A 24361-nucleotide genomic window follows, 5' to 3' on the forward strand; every position below is an offset into this window, starting at 1 on the left:
ATGGCCAAGTGGCTGAAAGACTACCTGAGCTTTGGCAGCAGGAAGGTGCCTCCACAACCGCCCACACCAGACTACACCGAGAGCGAGATCCTTAAAGCCTACCGGCTACAGCGGGACCTGGACTTCGAGGATCCCTATGAGGAATCCGAAAACAGGTCCAGGTGCGAGTCTGGGGCCTCTGACCCTGCCACACCTGTGTACGGGTCTCCCATGAAGTCATCCAGTGTGGACGTGAAATCTCCCAAACACAGACTGATCAAAGTGGACTCCCAGGAGCTGGGGCGCACCAAGATCCTCCTCAGTGCCATCTCTTTAGAGGACCAGCAAGAGCCTGTAAGAGCCTCAGTTTTTCAGCATGTATTTGTAAATGTAGTTTTTTTTTGTGGTTCCTGTCTTGTGAAGTGGAGGAAGGAAGTGAGAAGGAGGGATGGAGGGAAGGCGAGTAAGCGGTGAAGGATAAAAGCACTCTCCCACTTCTTCTCTCATCCCATTTCCATCACAGTGACAGCTTTATTGATCAGACTCCATAAGCAAGTGACTGGTAATGTGTGTCACAAATATGCATTGTTTACATAAATCACATTACATCCCATGCGCCACATAAATTCGCTACTCTAGATGGAAGAAAGAATTATTGATGGCTTGAGCGGACCGTTGAGTCGGAGAGGGTCACAGTCCCTTGAGTTTATGTCCTTCCATAAATAATAAATGGGGTTTGGTTTTGCAAGCTGAGAGAGACCCCCGCATGAGCACATGTTAGGGGCCATATACAGTATGTTGTATGGCGATATGCCAAGGGCCACAGGGAGGTATGATTTATACGGGGGTGCTGTTTGTGTCGTCGGTACTGCAGTGCTTTCCTGGCTGTGCACTGTGCATGTTCTGCTGTAGAAAACATACACAGCTGCTGCGAAGAGAAAAGGCAAACAGATGTTGAGAGAGCGACTGGAGCACAGGCAAAGGTTTTACAAGGAAATGGTCTTGACATTAATTCAGCTCACATATGCTGAGTAAGTTAAGGAGTGTTTCAGGGTTTTCATCGCATCGCAGTTAAATCCATGACTCCGCTCATGGAAAATGCTACAAGTGCAAAAGTCCTGAAGTGGATTGAAGTAATAGTCTCAAGTCGATAGCTCCCCTCTCCACCCCGCTCTCTTCCTGCTCTCATTAATTTCCCAGGGTCTGTGGGAACATCCGCGCTCTAATTAACATTGCAGATTCCTGTGCATCGATAGGTAACCTGTACAGAATCAACTTGGGATTAGGATGTCATTTTGTGAGAGCGCGTGCATGTTTAGCAGGAATTTGGGACGCGAGCCTCGCTACAGTGATTTACTTTGTCAGAAAGAGAGGGAGTTGCCAAAGGGTGTATGTGTTTGTAGGTATGTGTGTGTGGGTTTGTGTACATGTTTATGGTTGTGTGTGTGACCATATGGCTGCCTTTGTGGCTGTCAGTGTGCCAGCTGACCACTGTTTTCCTCCTGTGCTTGCATGAAGGAACAAATGCTCCCGACCAACCAACCAGCTCCGTCTTTACTCTCTGTGCTCTCTTCCTAAAACTGCCAAAATACACACAGTCCTCAGACAGGACGGTTTCTGGCTGCATTGCATAATATATATAGCTCAAATGTAGCAACAAAGATACAATATAGTTCTCTCTTCAAAGGTTTTAAGAGGAAACTATAATGTAGAGCTACTACATATACACAGCATTGGTGTGGTGCAGTAATGTACACTAAATTAGTGCCTTCATGGTACTCTGTAACCAAACATATTTAACGTGTCATTCAGTGAGGATGTGATTGCTTGTTAAGAGTGTTGCGCTGCTCTCTACATCTCAGGTCTTGATGAGCTATTGTCTGAGCAACACTCCTTCCTTTTTTACTATTTATGGATGTACTACAGACTGAATTCTCCTAATTACCAGAAAGCGTTCGGATCCTTGGATGCTTTAATTCAAGTGTTTCATTCAAAAGTTTGATGTGCGGCTTTTACAAAACGCTGATGTGAAGGTCAAACTCATTATAGCCATTTAAATAGTCATTTAAATTTCTTTTTGCATGTGCCTGCAAGACAAAAGCATTTAAAAAATTGGTTTGTATTTATTGTATATATAGCCATAAATGCTGGAGACATTTTTCTCCAAGGGGGACAAGTTAATGTCCTGTAACGAAACCCATTTTTCATAATGAGTAAGTGTGTGTTTTGTCCTTTAGGTGGTGCCGTCTGCTCCTTTGGCAGGCGACACAGATTATTCTGACCCATTCGATGCTCGCTTGGACCACAGGCCGGAACCGGACCTCGGACCTGTTCCCTGCGAGAACAACGGCTACATGGAACCGTATGAGGCCCAGAGGGTCATAACAGGTCAGTTGGACCGTCAGTATCTTATCAGTGTTATAGTGATTCAGTCAGCCACATTGTCACCACAGAGGCATGATGTTTTAGTCCCATTGCCTTTCCTTTTACAGCTTCCTTTTTTATATTGAAGTTTTTCATTTTTGGTTATCTCTTCTAGTCATCTCCACGTATTGTAAACACATCCACACAAATAATAAATCAGAATTGCCTTCATAATATGAGAGCAAGTGGACATCCTGGAGAGCTGAATTCAGACCTCTTATCTGACATAAATATCTCTGTCAGGTATTTTATTGCATTTCAGATCTACTGAATCATGAATAAGATATGTAACTCTGACAGTAATGTCATCATTGATCTATAATCTGTCAGCAATTTCTTTGATGAACAACATTGAGATGATCAATGGCTTTATTATTCTTTATCACCCTTTTTTTCTTTATAGTTCTTTATAGTAGTCCTGCCATTAAAGAATAATGTATCATTATTTCCATATTATCCAGTTCTTTGTACTAAAAACACTGGTGTAATTCCAGTTTCATGACTCCATTTGTTAGTAGACAGTTGTACACTGGAGTGCGGTAACTGTCAACTCAAGTGTGTTTTTGGTTCATCACAGGCTGACTCGGCGCTCAGCCTTTTTAGATACGTCTATCCAGTATCCAGTCTCAGACCCTCCCTCCTCCCCTGTGATTTTCTCCCACATCATCCAGCTCACATCTATCGTTCTCCATTTGTCTCTCCTCCTGTAACATCTCTGTCTGCCCCGCGCTCTCCCTGGTCTGTCCCAGTCATTTAGTGTAAAAGCCCACCCCCCTCCTCTTCCTCCATTTCTCTATCTCTCTTCATCTTGAGGGCTCTCCCCGGCCCTGAGGGGACTCTGGCTGTTGTCTCTCTAATCTGTCCTTTAGTGACTTTTTATCTCCTGTCCTCTCCGTTGTCACCTGGGCTGCCTTTTTGGTGGTCAAATGAAGTTTGTAATATTGGGCTTAAAGTGAACGGAGCGTCTCTTCCTCTGCCCAGCTGAAAACCTTGAAGAAAAATCTTTTCTCGCTGCAGCTGGAAAAAGCCATTGGAGAGATTAGATTCACAGCGGTGATGGCAGAGCATTTGGCAAAGCATTGTCACGGCTCTTTCATTGACTTTGAATTGCGCATGTCACTCCAGGGCTGTCTATCTGCCTGCTTTTGTCTGTCTGTCTCTCGGTCTGTTTTTCGCTCATTAAAAACACAGCAGAGCAGCAAAGACAGATGTGAGATCGGAATAGTAATTATCTCTCACAAAGACTGCCCTGAAAAGACACCTGTGTGCTTTTTAAGACTGTACTTTCAGGGAAAAACATCGTCAGTTGTTATGTATGCTTGAACATTCCCCGTCGTCATTCCCTCAATCGTCAATCTTGGTCACCTTTCTGTCAAATTGATACCCCCCCCCCCCGCATAGTGTTTTCCTCCATCATGTTCCCTATGAATTTCTCATTTTATTTCCTCCATGCCTGTTTTTATCTCTACGCCTTCATCTTCTCCATCTCCAGGCTGCCGCTGACACTGCGGGTTCCCAGCGCAGGTAGAGCAGCGTTCAGCCCCGCTGTGCTTCTGTCTCAATGACTTAACATCAAACGCTGACAGACCCCCCTCACCCCCATCACCTCCCTCCCTTGTCCTTCTCTCCCATCACCCCTCTCCTCCCCTTGTTTCTTCAATGCTTCCTTTTCCTCTTCCTTCTCCTTCTGCTCCTCGCCCCACCACCACCTCCTCTTTCCCTCCTCCCTCCCCTCCCCATTTCCCCTCCACCCTCTTCTTCATAACCTCAGGGCCTTTCCCCAGGGTCCCCACTTGGTCGCCATGGTGACCACAGCGCCGCCCAATAGCGGTGTGTCTTGTCGTGTGAAGGTTAAAGTTTTTCTCTGCCTTTCACCAGCGAACCTTTCCATTTAGTCCTGTTCCCTTCTCACGTGAGTGCACCTTCTTTGCAAGGCTGCTGGCTGTGTACACAAAAGATGCCGACTCCTTCATTTTCCCCCCATTTTCTCCTCCTCAGTACCACCTGTTTTTCTAAAGGGTACATTTTTCAGGTCAACATATCAAAGCGCCATTGCTGATTTCTGCTGCCGTGGCTTAGAGGCTTCTATTGATGCATTTGGAAATTAGATTTCATCCTCTTGCTTGCATCAATAATCTTAAAGCCTTTTATCTCATGGCCATATTTGACTCCACAAAACATTTGCAGGTGCTGAGAAACATTTCTTGGTTGGAACCCACTGAGAAAGTGATGAAAATGTTAACAAGGGAATATGGATGTGAGCCGTTGTAGATTGCTGCTGGGATTCAGGATGGACAAGAGAAGGGGGGCTGGGTTTGTCTACAGTGTTGCTACTCAGCATCTAGCCCAAGGCCTTGTTAAGCCCCGCTATATGAGATTCTGAGCCCTCTGCAAGCTGTGCAAACATCATTTGTCTCTCTTCTCTAATTCTAGTCATGTCAGAGCTCAACAGGCTTTACAATAATATGTTGTGTTGTGTTTAGGGGAACCTCATTGCTACTGGCAAATATTATTTCTTCATGTTGGGTGTTTTTCTTGCAGACTGGTTAAAACGTGACACATCCAAGAAAAATGTAAATTTTTTTGCGTGTCTGTGTCTAGGTATGAATTTGTGCTATTTTGCATATGCATCAACAGAGCTGCAACGTGGCCCAGGGGGACGGCCGCGGGGCGGGGTGCAGCTCTACGACACCCCCTATGAAGATGAGCGAGGCCGGCGCCTGGGTCTGGTGTATGGAGAACCTCATGAGGAGGGCAAAGAGAACAGCAGGCTGCCGCAAGATGATGAGAGACCGGCTGATGAGTATGACCAACCCTGGGAATGGAAAAAGGATCACATCTCCAAAGCTTTTGCAGGTAACTGGAAAAATTCGGTCAGACAGTATTCTGACAATAAAGTCAACAAAATAGACAGTGGAGGAAAGCCTGACAAAGCCCACACACAGATTATGTAGGTTATATATGACTGATGAACTCTCCCTCAATGAACCCTTAATACACCTGGTTGGATTAATACTCTATACATTGGATTGTCACTGGTCTTTGCTCATAATTTTCAAACTGAAAAAACATGGCAGCTGTTCTGGAAATGTTGCCAAAAAACATTTTAGTCAAGGTTAGTGCCTTGAAGCTGTATAATCATGCTTCATTTTATATTTAAAATGGCAGTTTTACATAAATGTTCACAAGTTTTAAGAGGCAATGAACCGCCTCATTGTCTAAACCTCTCCTCATACTTTGTTGGTTCTTCAGCTTACAGCTGCCAGGCTCAATCAATACTCAGTTTCCTAGAATATCTTTCTTGTTTATTTATTTCTTAGCAAAAGTTGAGGTTGTGAGATCTAGAACAGCTAACCAGTTTATAGGACAAGTATTTCTAACCGAACACCCAGTTTAAAGCCTCTGTATTGGGAATCCATTGTGTCTTTGAGTGAAACAATAAATCCCTAACACCCACTGTACAGATGAGACATCCTGGAGCTTCTGCGTGTTATAAACCATAAGGTATATACAAAATATGCCTCTTTTTTTTTTTAAACGGGACTCATTCAGTTGAATTAATGAAAATGATTGAGACCAGGCTCAAAAGAGGGCTGTTTTAAAGGTCAAAGCCCTCCCAGGAGCACACAGAGAACTCTGCTGCCAATATTACATGGTGAAATACTCATTTAACAGTCCTGACCTTTAATATAGTGTCTGCCCCCTCATCTCCAAAGCCTTTTTGCAGGAGAGTGCTGTGACCTTCAGTGTCTCAGCTCAAATGACACATATCTTTCTCTCTCTTTTACTGCATCCTAGTAGCCACATCATAGGGTCCTTCTGGTGACTATTGATTTCTTGCACTCACACATATGACAGACCACAGTCACAACAACCTCTGAGATGATCATTATTATTATTAATTGACGGAGATATCTTGTGTGTGAGTGTGTGTGTGCATGTCATAAAGAGAAGGTTAGCAGAGGAACGTACAGAAAGCAAGGTTCATTTTCTTTCATAATCGTCATATTATCTGCAGTATTTCTTAAATAATTGGCGTAGTGCATGATTATTATTTTTCGAAGTTGCGCTGACCGTGCATGTCACATCCCATCCCATTATGTTCCATCTCTTGACTGTAATTGGAGGGAGAGAGAGAGAAAGTAGAGAAGAGAAACAGAACTAGACTGATGGGTCATTTAGGAGTGGATCAGTGTAAGGCATGCCAGGCCAAGCCGGCTTAATTGAGCTGCATCTCCAAGTCACCAAGGTCAAGGTGATGGGATAATAAATCAACCTTGCCTCGTATGTGCTCCCCTTCCCTTCTCTCCTTCCCCTCCTGTGTGTGCCCCCCCACCCCTCTCTTCTCAGTTAATTACATGCCTACATGTGCGTGACTGATCCAGTGCTAATAAGAGAGTCATGGTCAGCACACCATTGTCTGAACACGCACTCACACACAGAGACATATCCATTCACACCGTGTTCATGCTCAAATCACATTAACCAGAGGAGCAGCAAAGAGACACCGTAACTTATTGGAAGTGGAGATGATTTCAAAAGGAGGTGCACGACAGTTAATTTAAAAGCCAATATCACCTCTCACCTACTTAGCACTCATTCCTGCTTTATCTGTCGTTTTCTTCCTCTCCAGCTTTCCCTCTTTGTGCCACATACAGTATGCGCTCCTGCAGAGGAGCGCTTACAGCACCATTAGAGGAGTCAGTGGAGGAAAACGCTTGTGCGGCTCGAGTTGTCTGACCCCTTGTTTTTTCCATTTGGAGTCAGCACTCTGAGCTGGCATGCTGTCTTTCTGAGCAGACCAAAGCACTGAAGTGTAAACACACAAACAGTGTTTTCCATTCTCACATTTAATCCATATTCCCAGACACACTCAGCGTTGCTAGGCACAGCCCACGTGTTAGGGAGGGAAGAGATGGGGAGGACAAGGATGGAGCAGAAAAAGAGAGAGATGGCAGGAGGAGGTATGAGAGAGGCAGAGATGGACAGAGAGAGAAAATGGATAGAGAAGCTGGAGAGAAATAGAAAGGGACGTCCAAGGTTATGGTATGTTTGGTGGCAGCTCAGTGGATGTTTGTGGAGGCCCAGTGCCTCAGAGGGGAGGGGCATTGAGGAGAATTAATGGTCGGGGGCTGTAGCGAGGTGAGGCGAAGGGAGAGGAGGGGGAGTCAGGGCCATTGTGGCAGGGTGCAATCAGTCATCCGCTAACACAGGCACACTCTCACACATATATACACCAACGCAGCAGTGGTGACAGGGCTGTCCCCACAGCCCTCCCTCCCTGCAGATGTGACACACTCACTCAGATAACCCGCTGCAGGGGGCAAAGGGGGGCATCGCAATCTGCCAGCAGCCCCTCATCATCACCTTCACACAGGCGCGTACACACATGTGGATTCTCAACTAGGTTTCCCAGCTCGCATTATCAGGCACCTAATTCAAGGGTGAGAAGAGGTTGTATGCATGTTGAAACAAATTAGTGGGGGGTGGGGGGTAAGTGAGGATTGCTGTTGCATATTATATGTGGATTTGCGTGCATTGCATTCATGCAAGTGCTTCTGAACAGAATTGCTCTGGTTGTGATTTTCACAACTTATCCATGCTTAAATGTAATCTCCAGGGGGAATTTCACATGCTGCGGCTATTTTTCTAATAGTATCAAAAATAAGCTCCAAAGCATTGTGTTTATTTTCCATTGGATAAGGAGTTCACTTCAGCCAGCTGTGTGAGGGTGAGCCTGGCAGTGCCTGAGGGGTCGGACGTGACAGGCCCCTCTCAGTCCGGTGGGTTTTAATTACAGCGTTAGAAAGCTGTCACCAGTCACCACCATCCAGCTCAAATTACAGCAGTCATTAATTCCTGGAAGTCAATAGACAGTCCAGCAGTGAGATATTGGCCCTGCAGTCATTCAGCACCAATTAGTGAGCTAATGGAAGCTACAATCTCATTAGCTCTCTTATGGCCATGCCTAATGAACAGATGAATGTGTGTTTCAGGTATTTCATGTTTTGAAGTTTCAAGTCCAGTACAGGAGCTTTGAGCCATTTGATGCAGATGATGGTCGTCTAAAGGTGGAGGAGTGGGCACAGGATGAGAGAGCCGCAAATCAGCTGGAAATCTGGATGGGGAAGGTGAATGAATAACATTGCCACCCCTAGCAATTACTATTATAGTGCCATTGAGCAAGCACTTATCCTCCACTTGTTCCAGTGCAGCTGCTCATTAGGCAACAGCAGAAAACGGGCTGCACTGGGAAGCTCCAGAGTATGAGTGTGTGTGTGTCCTAAAAGAAGGGGTTTTTCATCGGTCTTTGCAGCACAAAAAGACTTAAAGTGGGTGTCCTTGTGATCCTATAGTTTATTTTCCTTTTTGGTGGCAATGTACAAACATGGGTAATTGCTTTATTCCAAACAAATGATGTTGCTGAAAGCATAAATGCACCTGTAAATGCATACGAGAAAAAAGTAAAGTTTTCTTGAACTGCCCATATAGCTTGAGCTATAGTTTTTAGCCATGCTAAAACAAGCGCCATGGCTACAGGAATGGCGATGGCGATTGGTTGGTTGGTCCAGACTGAAATATCTCAACAACTATCGAATGGATTGCTATTCAATTTTACAGCTATTACAGACATTCACGGTGCCCAGAGGATGAATCCTACTGACTTCTGTGATCCCCTGACTTTTCATTCAATGCCACCATGAGGTTGTCATTTGTGTTTTTTAGTGAAATATCCTGACAGCTATTGGATAGAATTTCATGTCCCCCTCAGGGTCAATTGTAATAACGTTGGTGATTCCTTCATTCTTCCCCTAGCCCCATCATCAGGTTGAAGTTTTAATTTGTCCAATACTTTGGTTTATAGGTATATAAGTACCTGCTAAACTAATGACATTCCCATCAGCCTCAGCTCTACTTTGTATTTAGGACTAATTGGCAAATGTTAACATGCTAATATACAAAACTAAGATGACGAACATTGGTAAACCTTCAACATGCTAAACTCAGCATGTTAGCCTTGTCATTGTGAGTTGTTTGCATGCTGACATTAGCATTTAGCTAAAGCACCATTGTGCCTTAGTAGCCTCACAGAGCTGCTAGCATGGCTGTCGAAATTAAGAAATTCTGAAGGAATTAACAAAATATTTTTAAGGCACCCAGAGCATTCAATTGCTTTATCCATTCTTGTGTAGATAGCCCTGATAGCTGGATGCTGAAGGGTGCTTTAAAGTGTTAATGCATACAGAAGCAAAAGTTCAGTTTAGCAAAGCTTACAAAGACACCTTGACAGATGGTCGGCATGTGTGGTTGTCTAGATACATGTGCTCTGACAGGACAGGACAAGGTTTACTGGGCTTCTCCCTATAGGAGACTGAAAATGTATGTTTGTGTGTGTATGTGTGCGCACAAGCAGACAAACGTGAGTGAAAAAAAGGGAAGAGAAAATTACATTTCCATTTGTGGTGTGATGCTGCTCTCTGTTGCTCTAAGCAGGCCCTGGGGGCATCTGACCAGCCTCTTCATCAATTTACTGGCACAGTGGAAGAACTCCTTGTTTTTCCTCTTTGTCACATTTCCACTCTCTTGCCCCTTCCCTCTCCCCATCGACTGCTGCCTGTCTTTCTCCTTCAGCGTGAACCTTTACTGACATTAATGAAAAGGCATGTCCTTTGTGATTCCCTCTCACCAACCAATATGAGAGATGGGGCGAGGGATGATGGAAGTAGAGTAGGGCAAGAGAGGAGAGGAGCAAGGGAATATGGAGAGAGAGATAATGCCCCAGTTATAGGAAGAAAGGTGAAAGAGGAGTGACGAAGACAGAGGGATGTTAGATACAGAGAGAAAGACGGTGAGAGTGAATGAAGCTACGGGGGAATGGATATAATGAACATTGGAAAATGGACACACGGATAAGATTGTCAGTGTGTGATGCGTTTTAAGATTCAAATCAAAATGGTGTGGATCCATATTATGAAAGGTGAACTTGTGTGAATGTGTATTTTTTTTTTCCTCCTTCACTGGCATAAGGTGTGAATTGTCTGTCCTTATGGGACCCAGCAGAATGTCTTTGTGTGTGCGGAGAGAAGATGGGATGCTGTTCGAAAAACAGATGTCTTCATTAATGGACCTAATGAAGCTGCTGTATTGTCTTTGCCTGCTCCTCCTTTATTATGAGGACGCAGGAAACAGCTGGTGTGCTTGAAAAGTCAGTTACCCGTCACTCATGTCGACGTGTCCTGTGTGCAACACAGAAAAGGAAAACCTAGTCTGGTCACTCCCTCCCCCTCAGATAATTTCTGGTAATTGTTAGCAGGTAGTTGAGGCGCCAGGCACATGTAGGACTTTGGCAGACCACAAATGACTGAATTGCTGTCACCTGTTTCATCAGTTGGGTTAAAATGGGCGACAGAACTGATGAAAAACAAATTCCTTTTGTTTTAGCATATGTAATGAATACAGTGTAGTGGATTTTACGTACAAATCATGAATATAGGCTGTGAGCACTGATGTGAGTGTGCCTTTGTTCATAAACCATTAGTGTGTCTCATTGTCTTGTATTGGAGAACAAAGCGGAGCACTAACAGCATTCTATGTATGACAGATCCACAGGTTCCCATTAGAAGCTAATGGGAGCCAGATGTTCTCTGCTAGTGAATGACTGGTGTGTGTGTGTGTGTGTGTGTGTGTGTGTGTGTGTGTGTGTGTGTGTGTGTGTGTGTGTGTGTGTGTGTGTGTGTGTGTGTGTGTGTGTGTGTGTGTGTGTGTGTGTGTGTGTGTGTGTGTGTGTGTGTGTGTGTGTGTCACAACGTAAGCCACAGAGACACAAAAATCAATCCTGGATCCAAGTTTTCAATCCTGGACTTTAGGACCAACTCATCTACTGGTTTTCATTCTACTCATCTAACCAGGGAGGGATTTACTGCTTCGATGCAGGATAAATGCAGTTACCTGCTATGGCAAGAAAAATAGCAATACCCAGGGTCCAAAAGACTGGGGTTTAAAAATCAAGTTGAGCTATCTGTCTTATTTCAATTTATTGTTGATCAAGATAAAGGAAACGGACATACAAACAAACAATACACTTGTTTCTGGTAGTTTCATGCATGTCCAAAGCAAAAATCAGCTAATTTTATTTTTTGGTGAGGAAAAGTACAATTTTAAGATCCAACAATGCTAGACAAAACGACCTGTTAGGAAGGACAACAGCCACCCAAATACTGGAGGAGAGGAATCTTGATGGAATTTTCCTCTCCGTCTGTGTAACACCACTGCCTGAGCTTATCTCTCGCTCAGATGGCTGAGCACATTTCTGATATGTAATAAATTGTCTTGGCTGTCTCCATTTCCTCTCTCTCCTGTCTTGTTACCCTTCACTTGTTTTTGTGTGCTTCTCATTTACACCCCTCTCTCTTTCCATGCGTCTGTCTCAGTTTTTGCTTGACAATTAGAGGTGTGTGATGTGATGTGGTGGCGAGTGGACAGGCAGCAGAGTGTGGCAGTGCTGGTGTCAGATGTGTATGTTTGCGTGCTCCCATTGAGGGGTGCCAGGCCACACTTTAATCCTGGCTTCAGCTGAGGTGCGGCCCGCTCCAGATGGGGCCATTGTACTGCGCCATGCATCAATAATTCACGGAGAGCCAGAGAAAGTGGCGGAGTGTGTCTGCCTGCTCAATAATTAACCAGGGAGGGCGAGAGGCATGTATGTACAGCCTGGGTCTCTCTCCAAACGCCCATTCAAATGGCCTTTGATGTCGCGGGGCCTAGGGGGTCTTTGGATTTGTCCGCTCATTAAGACGTCACCTCTCTTTTCCTTTTATTTGTTTTGTAATCCGTTCTCATTGTGAGCAGGAGTTGAATGTACTGTGTGAAACTGGCAAATCGCATAGTGTGTGTGTGCGTGTGTGTGTGTGTGTGTGTGTGTAAGGCTGCAGTAAGGACTGTTACAGTAGATGGTTGCCTGCCAGGGTAGATAATGAGCTATTTTCAGTTCTGTCTCACAGTGCACCTTCTGCCGCTCGCCTACTGTAGGTAGGACTAAGAATGGAGCATTATTCTGCCCCCACACTCCTCAGCTCCTCTGTCAAACTGCTCTGTGAGTTGCAGTGCACAAGAAGTCACGTTTTGTTTCCATTGCGTCTCCTGCTACTAGACAATTTCTTAAAGTGTATTCGTTCAGATGACTATAAATAATGCAGCCTCTGACTTCTCCTGTCCCCTCTGTTTCATCTTCTTTGCTTTCTTCAGTCTTATCGCACGTGATGAATTGCTGTAAATATAGAGTCTGACACACAAAGTTTTTAGTTTTTCCGCAAGTGTGATGAAGCAATGAGACAGGAGGTAGAGTGTATTACTTCTCCTCACCACAGTAGGTTTGGTTAACTACATTTCATGACACCACATCACTGTCATCTGCACACACACGCCATCTCACACACTCTCAACAGGGCCTCCCTTTCTTACACCTCTTTCACATCTCACTTCTCGCTTACACTCTCCTCCTCACATCAAAATCTGCACCTGATTTCAGTCTCACGTCTTAATCATTGCCACTTCTCTTGCACATCTTCCTTTTAGTTAACTTTGTTCAAACCCATCTGCTGTTTTCTCACTCTGTCACTCCCTTTTTCTCTCGCCTCCTCCCCCGCTCCCCCTCCCCTCTATTAGAAATGAGGGAGTTGTCGGAGTTGCCCTGGCCTGCTCCAGTGGGTCAGCTGGAGGAGGAGCCCCCCGTCAGAGAGCAAGGTGACCTCCCACCCTGAACATAACCCTCCCCCCCTACCCTGCCTTCCTTTATCACCCCAAACACACGCATATCCAGTCACCCTGACCTTCACGACCCAAGCTGTTGTCCCACATCTGCTCCACCTCCATCCTAAACCCCCAGCGGCCTGCATCTGCACCACCTGCATCTGTCCCTGCCTGCTGCTGCTGTGGGGTTGTCAGGTTTTGTGGGTTTAAAGCTCTCCCTTCTTCCCCCTCCATATTCCCCGCCTGCATCAGCCATGCATGAAAAGCTCCCTGTAAATTAGGATGTCTGCCTTGTTCATGTCAGGGTACTTAGTAGTGCTATGGTACACTTAATGTTTAATTACCAGTTCTGTAAATTGAATTTCACCAAAATCAGGCACAAAAGGGGTAAATAACACTTCAGGCTGTAAATGTAATTGGCTCCAGAATAGAATCAGTATAGTCATCATCAAGTAATCTGCAGTGTAGTCTACTGGAAGACAAAGACGTGCACCACAGCCAGGCAGGGAAGATGCCAACTTCCTGTCTCTATCTTCCCTCGGGGGCTCATAAAAATGTTGATGATGGTAATGGTGATGATGCTGATAGTTTTGCAGTCCGTCAGTCCGGGACCTGCTGTCCTATAGTTCAACCCATCCATGAGAGGTCTCCCTGCTGCATGCGCACTTTTGCAATAGCCGGATGTCTGATGTTTACCAAAGTCTGGCTGTGAGGTTTAATCCCATTTGATCATAGCACTGAGTAAATACTGTGACTCACTTTTTCTGTCCCCATCTGCCAACAGTGCAGTTTGATGGCGCAGAGTGGGACCGCTCCTCGTCACCCACAGAGCGGTTGCGTCCTCTGGGGCCCAGGTCCAGCCCACTGGCAGGAGGGGGGATGAAGTTTCGAATGCCGCAGGAAGGCCTCACCATGGTGGGGGAGAGAGTGGACCCTACTCTGCCTCTAGAGAAGCAGGTGTATGTATGCAATCTTCTGTTAAACCCATAGGAGCTACGTTAACATATATCAGTTGCTATGCATCATCTAGGCCAGACTGCAGTTAAGGTTTAATCAGATTAAGAGCCTTACATGCTTTGGTGTTCAGTGACTTTTGATAGTTAATGATTGAGTGTCTCTGTTGCCATTAATTGAATTACCTTGAGTATGATATAGGATAAAGAAATTGCTCTGAAAAATAGCAGCAATAATACTGGTCATACAGTTGACATCAGCTGACATCAACTTGTACCTACAGTGCTGTGCAAAATTGAATATTTGCACATGGGGAAATCCAAGGACAGTAAGACACAGCATTATTCTTAGTTATGATGTTTAAATGCAATTAGCATATGATATTAATCTCTGTAGGCTGTCGGCTGCATGGCTGTCATGCACATGTATCATACATTGTTATAAAAGTAATTTTGAATATTTGAGGGAGAACAAGGTTGTGCATCCCACAAATAAAGCCAAAAATCAATTTTATTGCACCTCTTTGGTCTATTGAGGGCGTGAACACATTAAAACGAAACGGTTATGTGTTTCGGCTAAGCAGCACTCATCAGAGCTCACAGAACTGCGAAAGGTTAGAATGAGAACTAATTTAGTCGGAACATTAAAAACGCACATTTACTTTGGTCTCGTAATTTCAGACATCATTGGTGTAATTTATGTGCGGTTTCTGTGCACATAAAGGGCTGTTTTACTAATGAAATCCAAGCACATGACACCCCTTAAGCACACATGCACATGTGCACACACAGCGTTGCACTCACAAACACATACATGTATACAAATTCACTTGAGGATGGTAGTTGATTATTATGCCCCATTACTCCCTGATGATGTCTTAAGGGCTGTTATGGGCTTTGTGTTTTCCTTCAGCTCTGATTTAAAGAGAGAAACAGCATCACTGTCAACCTGTAGCACTTAGTACACCTGCTCAAGTCATGTCCAAGAAAATCTCATTATTATGGCAGAAACTATTTTACTTACTGGTCCCTAACAGTCTTTTTATTATACTATTTTCATTATGTTATGGTTAAACTCTAGAGGCATGACTCTATGGATGGCAATGTCAATTGGTTGGTCCACCACTTTGGTCTAGACTGAAACATCTTGAATTTCTGACACTCTTGTCCCCCAGAGGATGAATCCTAACGACTTTGGTGATCCCCTGATTTTTCCTTTAATGCCACCACAAGGTTAACATTTGTAGTTTTTAGTGAAATGTCTCAACTATTGAATAGATTTGGTACAGACATTTATGCATTTCTTAGGTGGAGTTGTGATAAGTTTTAATTCGTCCAACACTTTGGTTTATGACCAAATAGCTGCAAAACTAATGTCAGTTTAGGGTTCATTGACAAAGAATATGTTGGAATCACACTTGACGTTACCACTTTTACCATATCTTATTGTGTGTGTATGTGTGTGTTCTGTCTATCAGATGGTACCACGGTTCACTGTCACGTTCGGAGGCAGAGTCGCTGCTAACGCTGTGTAAAGAGTGTAGCTACCTGGTGAGGAACAGTCAGAACAACCGCTCTGACTACTCCCTTTCCCTACGGTAGGACTTGGACATACATGCATACACACACACACACACATATACTGACCCACTACAACAAGCAAAGCAAAAACCTGAGCACCATCAATATCATTCATCGATAAACAACTTTACAATTTCATTGCACACTTCTCATTTTTTTTCTGCTCTGCGACTGAGGAGTGTGAGTGAAGCCACCTGAGCTAACGATCTCATATCGCAGTCTCCACACCTCTCCATCTGTCTCTCCCTCCCTCCCCTCCACCATCACCCCCACTCGAGATCACTGCCGCAATGATTCCTCTCCCGATACTCATTTGCAGAGCACAATACTGCTTATCTGGTCAAATCTCTCCCTTGCAATTACTACCATGGTCCATCGTCCCGGCCCCACACCGCTCTCCCATCATCCCTCTGTCCTCACCTCATTCTTGGCCCCTCTCCATGGTCTCCCTCTTTGGCCCCAGTGGGCCTTCTAAGTGGTAATCAGGCAGGTAGAGCACACTTCAGTGCACACATCATCCTCCCTATAATCACTAATGAATATGAATTACCTTCTGTGGGCCACACAAGAAGGGAATCAGGGAGGGGAGGGAGGAGGGGATGTGGGATGGTTGGGGGGTAGGAGTGTCACTGTGTTGTGCTGACAGATAAACAAGCTCATGCATTACTCATTTACATGAGTAGAGTGGGTTTGACACACAAACACACACTCAAAACGCAAATTTGCTCAAGCAACAAGGTCACTACTGGCACTGGTTCCCCAGCTGGCACATGTGGGGTTTGGAAGAAGTAACGTCTCTTATGAAACTAGACAATCTATCAATCCTACATTATTTCAGTTGTTTAGCAGGTAAAACTGCCCTTCATTGAAGTAGAACTTCAGAGTTTTAACAAAACACAGAACAGCATGGAGTTGAAGCCGCTTAGATCTTTAATCAAGTTAAAGGGAAACATTGGTTTCATACAGCCTTTATTTTCTTAGTTTTGGCCGTCCTTCCAACCAGTAATAATCATATTGTACACACAAAGTTAATGGCTGAGATCCAGGAAGACAACATCGCTAAAAATAGGTCAGATGGGGCGAGAAACAAAAGCAGTCTGATGATCATACAGCTCCTAGCTAAACACATTTGGAAGAGAAGACTATTACCCAAACTCATAAACATCCATCACAGTTTGAAGACTTTGACCTACTTTGACCTTCCTTACTGTTTTCCTGTGCGATTAGGGATTATTGGCTTTGTCTTTTCGGTGCACTCACTTTTGGTTTTAACTTTAAATATGATATTTTTCATAGAGTTGTTGCTCATGGCACATGAAATTGTCTGCATGTTTTAAATGTGTGTCTCTCTTTTCATCATGTTATACATTGTGTCCCTTGTCCTTCATCTTTGTAGTCCTCACATGCCAAGGGACTACAATATCCTTGAGTGTAATCTTGTGTCAGATGTTTTGCATCAGGGCTATTTACTGGAATGTATAAACACTTAAGTGCTCTTGCATTCTGTTTGTCTTGTTTGCCTGAAGAGGGTTTATGACTGAAAGCTTGTAATTAATTAGAGTGTGTGGAAGGTGTTTTTCTGCCACTTGTTTTTGTCCTTTCCGGCACTTAGCAAAGCCTTTAATCCTTTGGATTTCACCTCCAAACACAGTGGTTTAGATAATGCAGTTAAAACATTGGTTTGATGGTTTCATCGTAAGGTCACTTGTGTTCCTTTTTCTGTTGGACTTTGTTGTAGTGATGCTGCTGTATTCCCAGATACCAGCAATTACTTTAGTGAGCACAATGTTATCATAAAGGATATAAATGGCAGCCAAAACTACAAAAATAAGACCCAAGTTGTAATAAACTGGAATTTTCCTTTGATGTCTCCAGAAAATATCCTTCTCCATCATCTCTGTGTCTAGATTGGACAGAATCAGAAAGTTAGTCTTTATCTGGGTGTTGTGGCTGGTTTTCTGGTAGTTGTAAGATATTGACAATACCTCCACAGTGTCACGTTACCCTTCAGTAAAGACAGCTTGTTTAATAACAACTGATATCAGCTACATTCTCTGAAATAATGCAGTTATCCATCTGCTTTTGTCCTTGTGGTGTTCCCAGGAAAAAGTGAACCACACCTACTGTATAATAAGATTACACTGTAATGTGGACAATAGGAGGATGGAGACAAAATGAAGAGCCGCTCCAAAGTGAGTCAGCACTGAAACGGAGAGACCTGTCAGATTTAAACCAGCATGAATATTTATGAAAGAGTGCTTGTAGGTTCTAGTGTACAATGAGAAACAAAGAGTCCCCAAAACAAACAGGACTGGATGAAAGCACGCTGTCAACTCTGAGCGCTGACGTGATGAAGCATCAGTGCTCTGGGGGCAAGTGGGACGATCACAAACTGCCTGTTGTTTCACTGTTTGTAGTCGCAGAGAGTTTTTTTTGGTTTCACTACTCTTCAAAATTTCATTTGGTTTACTAGAACAATGACAATTATGGTGACCGTGTCAGCCCTTGTCTTTCCCTCTGCTTCTATAATTAGACATACATCAGGACTGGCTGGCAGGCTCTTAAAGGGGAAGTCCTGTCGTGGCTGCCTGGAACTTAAAGGGAAGGAACCAGTGTCGTTCTCTCGGCTAAGCCACTTTCACAGTCCAGCGTTCTTCTTTCTCACTTTCTCTGGCTTTGCCTGTCCTTTCATGTGCTATTACGCCACTCATTCATCCATCATAATGTCCCTTCCTTCCTAATTTGTGACATGGTGTTAAATCTTGGTTAGAGTCATCCTCAAAGTGTAGGAAAAAGAAGTGAACATAAATCCAGGCTGTCATTTCCACTGTGTCATTATGTGACAAAATGTGTGGAAGGCTGCATGATGTTTTATGTGCCCCACATTTCATGCCATCTCTCTTTTCTCCCCCCTACACTTCTCTCTCACTTTCATATTGGATCCCTCCCACTCTCTTTCTTCTCTCGTCTCCGTCCTTTTCTCAATCCATTCTTCCTGGTTTCTTTTTTGTCCTCACAGGAGCTGTCAGGGTTTCATGCACATGAAGTTCACCCAGTATAAAGACGGCAAGTACGTACTGGGACAGAACAGCCCTCCCTTTGACACCATCCCAGAAGTCATCCACTTCTACACCTCGCACAAACTCCCTATCCGAGGGGCCGAGCACCTGTCCCTGCTGTTCCCCGTGCTGGTGCAGACACTCTGACTGACCCTGACGCTCTTCATGGACCTCCGGGATTTCATTGTGATTGGACACATAAAACTTGAATGTTTGACGGGATCTTCCCAGCGGAGTGCCAGCTGTCTCTTCGTGTTGGACCCAACTACTTTTGACGATTCAACACACCAGGGTGCTAATGCCCTCACCCACCACTGCTGTTGTACCTGTGCCAAGTGTCTCTAACACCCGTGGAATCAATTCACATGAAATGCAATACCTGAACTTCAGGCCACCTTTGCTGTAACTCCTCTCTCTCATCTCCTGGCTGAACCAAGGGGGCTTACTCCGGGACATCTGAAGTTCTCCCTCTCCTTATTACTGACTGAAATGCAGTGGAAGTTAGGAGAAAGTCTGTATATTCTGAATGTACTGTTACAGAAGACCTGCAGATGATTTAGGTTTAATTACTGCTGTTCTGCAAAAAAACACCTCATTGACACTGGTGAAAAATATTACTGTTCGGTGAAAACCTCACACATCATATTTTGCTGATGTTTCATGTTTATACCAGAATCAACGTTAAATTGTACTGTATAACATGTGAAACCTTTTTCATCCTTTGACTCAGAAGACCCTTTTGTAAATGTTGGGGAAAAAAATCTCGTTTTCCATTCAAACAATGCTATTTTCAAAGATATAAGGTTTTTACCAGCAGCAGTTCAGATGCTTTTCTACACACAGCCACCTGATAATCTTCATTAACTGTTCTGTACTGTCACGCTGCTGTACGTTGAGGACTTAACACATATCCATGTTACTCGTTGATTGTTCATCATAAGCAACAGAGAAGCTGTGTTGTATTGGTACTTGTGTTGACCTTGCTGACCTGTATCTCTTGTTGGTTGCCTACGTTTGCATTTGGTAGACAATGCTGGGTTTGTAAAAAAGAAAAAAAGCAACCTGTCACTGTTGTCATTGTCTTTTCACTGCTGCTTTGAAGCTGAGCTGTAGGCTGCATCTGAAGCAAAGAAATCAGGAAACACTGAACACTTTCAAACTAACTCTCAAACTTTGTGACTCTTGGCCACGTTCTCACACTTCCTACACGTTTGAGCGCAGAGTTTTTCGGCTGGCCAAATCATTACGTGCTGGTGGGTGAGTTGTATTTGAGTTAAATGCCTGCCATCTGGAATGGGTTCCCATGTCTGCTGCCTGGTTGCAGCGTTGTGTCGCAAAAACTGATTTTAGTCGAGAGCCAACTTCTACCATTATGACCATTGGAAATGACAAATGGAAAAATTATTTAAATCGTTATTTCTTAATCCAAACGTCTATATTGTTGTTTTAATTGTTATTATTATGGCCATTTTCTGTCACTACCTTCTGTGTTTAAGCATCTCATCTGTGTTCAAAGTGTGTCTAAAGAGAGTTGATTCTACATGTAGATCTTTTATGTAGATCACTGGTTCCCAACCTGGGGGCTGGGACACCCTCAAGGGGGTTGGAGATGAATCGTGGGAGGAAATAATGAAAAACAAAATTCTGCTACACAAAATCATGTTTATTTTTGCTCATTTCTTGTGAAATACTGTGGGGGATTTTTGTTACCTCTTTAGGCCTCTAAAAATGCATCACAAATAATTGGAGAAGGGAAGATTAGTGCTGAAATGCTCACAACTCGTAGACGTGCAACCTGAGAGTGGTCACAACATGGTACTATGAGGTTGGGAACCACAAATGTAGATGAAAAATCCTTTTGTGTTTGATTCAAAAGGAAAACACTTCCACAATATTCAGATTAATAGCATTGCTGATCAAATTTTATACAATACACTCATTTGCAAACCAGAAAAAGGAAAATATGCACAAAGGACTTGGCAAGATTGCGTGCTTCACACACATTTGCTTTCCTTCATCCATTAACAGCAGGGTCGGGAGGGAGGGAGAGGGTGAGGACTGGGGGGGTGAGGTATGGCTGAGGAGGGGTGAGGCAGCCCTCATTATTTGGGCTGCGCTGCAGTGAAAAGCACTGGGATTGCTTTCATTACTGAGCCAAATGAAATAGCAGAGGCTGATTACCCGCGTGACGGAGAGAGGAGACGAGCTGGATCACTCTCTATTGGGGAGAAAGAGTGAAGGAAGAAAAAAAAAAAGAACGAAATGAGGGAAGGGGGAAGGAGCAGGAGGGAGGAGGAGGAGGGAGACGCTTCCTGGCTGTACTTCCCCAACAAGACTCCGAACGTGTGTGTGTGTGCGTGCGTGGGTGTTTGTGAGTGTAAGTGAGGGAGACATGAAGCGGGGGCTGCTATAGTCCCATTTTTCAAACAAGGCTCCCTGGGGAGGGATATGAATAATAACGACAGTGGCAGTGCAGCATGTAAAAATCAAACAAAGATCACGCTCACATTTCTCTGGCTTTTGTGTAGCTCTTACTTTGTCTCTGCTTTTTTCAGTATTTCTAATAGCTAATTTCTACTGTGAAGGACACCTAATATAAAGCTATATTTCTATGAGCACATTTGTGTAGGTGGGACCTATTGGCACAGCCCTCGCAGCATTATACCATGATTCCTCTGTGTGTAAATTGTGAAGTGTGTGTGCAGCTGTCATATCCAAATCAGAATGTAATGTCAGATCTGGAGGGGGTGGTGTGTGTGTGTGTGTGTGTGTGTGTGTGTGTGTGTGTGTGTGTGTGTGTGTGTGTGTGTGTGTGGGTGGTGGGGGGTGTCAACGATTATGCGGTAACGGCAGCTGTTAATCCATCAGACAGGCTTGGAGGAATGAACACCTGTGATCACCACAGAGCCAGAGAACATGTCAGGAAACCACATAACATGCACCCACACATGCAAGGCCTGAAAGAGTTGTGCTCAATAGGTAGATGTCGTTTTCACAGAAGGCATTTTGACGTGTCACAGTATTAAAAGCACAGGTGTAAATAATACAATGAATTCCTTTTAGCTGCTTCAGTTTCAGGGTCCTGGTGTTGTGCATGCCGGCTCACTGTCACACTGTCACGGCTTAGTGGGACACTTGAATAGAGCAGAGCCATCGTTAATGTTATTAGTAACATTTTCTGCTATGGCAAGTCAAAATGCTGTGAAACAGGAATATTAACCAGTGTCTTGTGCTGTAGAAACCCAAACAAGTTAGCTAGTGAAAGAAGCAGAACAACAAAAACAACAAAAGTCATGACATGAAAAGGGACACTGGCTGATATTAAATGGTTACTTTTGCCCAAGAGTCTCGATAAACATTTAAAGGGGGTCAATATCTTAAATCCTGTTAAAGGGGTAATTCATCAATTTAGCACTGCACTTCCACAAAGTTGGGAAGACTTAAAAAGAAGCAGAGGCGGAGATGTCCTTTAGTCATTAGTATAGGTCAAGCTTCAAAAATGCTGGATCCAACAATTTCATCCATAATGCAACTTGCAAAATTGTGTTTTTCATTACACACACACAACTACAGAAGACGACTGTTCACATCTGTTTTCACAGTAGCACTCCTCCCGATAAGTAAACTGGACTTCATGTGTAAAACTTGTGCAGTGCCCCTTTAATATTTTTCTGCAAAGTTGCAGAATCAGCTTCTTATTATGAGCAATGGGGTCCTACATGAGCACACGATTGTTTTGCAAAAGATGGAACAGTTGTGTTTTTCTCACATGAGAGGTTTCTGTCTGTGCTTGTCTCGCTGAGTTTCGGTGGGCAGGGCTCTGTTGGAAAAAAGGCGATTTCTGCGTATTTGTGTGCAGCAATCAGAATTTAGCAGCATTTGAATCAGAATCTAATTACAGTTTTGGGATTTTTGCAAGACAATCAATCTGATCAAGTCAAACTACACCCACACACCAGATGAAGCAGATTAACTGAGTTAATGAGTGCTCAACTCTACTAATTAACTAATACCTGTTATTCTGAACTTTAACTTTGATTGTTATTTCTTTAGTCAAGACTATTTAATGTTACTGAGAAACATTTGAAACCAAGTTGTCAGGGGCTTTAACTCTTGCTTGAGATGCACACTTGAACTCTGTCATGGGTGTCTCCACCTCCAGTTGCTCTTTCAAACATCACACAAACCTCCGGGCTGCTCGCATGCACGGAAGCAGGAATCAGCCAGCTGTGCACACACGCTCAATGCCACAAGTGAGGGACAGGACACGCATGTCAGACTAAAAGGCCGCCGTCCTCCCTCTCACTTATCCCCCATCCCAGACATGCTAATCCCTACAGTTGTGGCGGGCAGGCGTGGAGGAGATAGATTGGAGGTCAGTGTGAGCAGGTGTGCACATGCTGTCAGGCCCTGCGAGAAGACGGCAATCAGAGAAGGGTTAGAGAGAACGCAGCTGCTGTTTTGGGGGATTTGGGGAGAGGGAGGGTATTGAAGGGAAGAATTTGGAAAAGATTGCTTACGCACTCCTGCCACCTATCTGTTATCATATAATGGCATTGAAAGAGATTACCGAATACAGTAAATAACCTTTATTTAATCAGACACAAGCTCATACAAATAGCACCAGAAACAATCACACACATCTCTAAACAGGTCGAAACAATGAGACTTTCAATGCCTTAATGTCCTTTGAAGTTCTTTCAGTTTATAGTGCAAAGTACTGAAAGGCTTCCCAGGTTCAGGGTTCAAGAGTTAGTCAGTCCTGGGACCTGATCTGATGAACAGTAGTTTTAAATTCGAGAGGAGATGTGACATAGTGTGGCAGCTTTAGCAGGATCGACTTATAAACAAGAACGAGTGTGCAGTTCTCTTCTTGTTGCTAATTTTTCATATAGTACACAGTGATGAATGAAACGCAGGGCACAGACGAAAAACACATCAAGTTATTTTCAGGTGGAATGAACAGCATGACAGTACAACATATCTCCATAGTCAAGTACAGACACGATGGTCGATTGGTCAATTTCCTGTCCTCAAGAGAAAAGCACATATTTAGCTAAATGTAGAGATCCATGGTCACAGTCAATTATATGATTACTCAACTGGTAGAAAATTAATCATTCAGGTAATTTAAAAAGCAAAAATGGTTGCTGGTTCCAGCTTCTCTCTTTGCTGCTTTTTCCTGAATGTGTTTGTAAAGGCCATCCTTGGGCTCTGGGAAATTACGAAGGGCATTTTTCATTATTTGCTGACATTTTAGAGGATAGAATTAATCAGTTAATTGAAAAAAATAATTAAGACATTAATTGATAATGAAAAAATGTTAGTTTCAGCCCTACAAGGCACACATTAGACTCAGGACAGATATGATCAGATATCCCCGAAATAGGTGTTTTTGTTGTTGCTTCAGGAGAAAATAGAGTTAAAATGACTTAGATGTTAAGATTGTATTTTTTTACTCTAGTATTTCTGCTGTAACTCGACTGGATCAGCATCAGAATTAATGGCAGTGGGGTGTTGAGGGGGATGCTGGGAGGAGTGTCCACCAATCCAAGTCTCAGCCAGCTCCTTCAGATATCCTCCTACGAAGTGACCTTTGCCTTCTTTCCAGCTGCT

At 43.8% G+C, this 24361-nt stretch overlaps 1 protein-coding gene across 1 annotated transcript; it reads left to right on the forward strand.

Moving 5' to 3' along the window:
- shdb (Src homology 2 domain containing transforming protein D, b) lies at positions 1–18892 on the forward strand. The gene is made up of 6 exons (XM_070909381.1): positions 1–333; positions 2217–2367; positions 5041–5259; positions 13937–14111; positions 15584–15703; positions 18706–18892. The coding sequence occupies exons 1-6, from the start codon at positions 1–3 to the stop codon at positions 18890–18892; spliced, it is 1185 nt and encodes a 394-aa protein (XP_070765482.1).
- The last annotated feature ends 5469 nt before the right edge of the window (positions 18893–24361 follow it).

Source organism: Enoplosus armatus, chromosome 7 (genome assembly GCF_043641665.1).
Source record: "Enoplosus armatus isolate fEnoArm2 chromosome 7, fEnoArm2.hap1, whole genome shotgun sequence".
NCBI lineage: Eukaryota > Metazoa > Chordata > Actinopteri > Centrarchiformes > Enoplosidae > Enoplosus > Enoplosus armatus.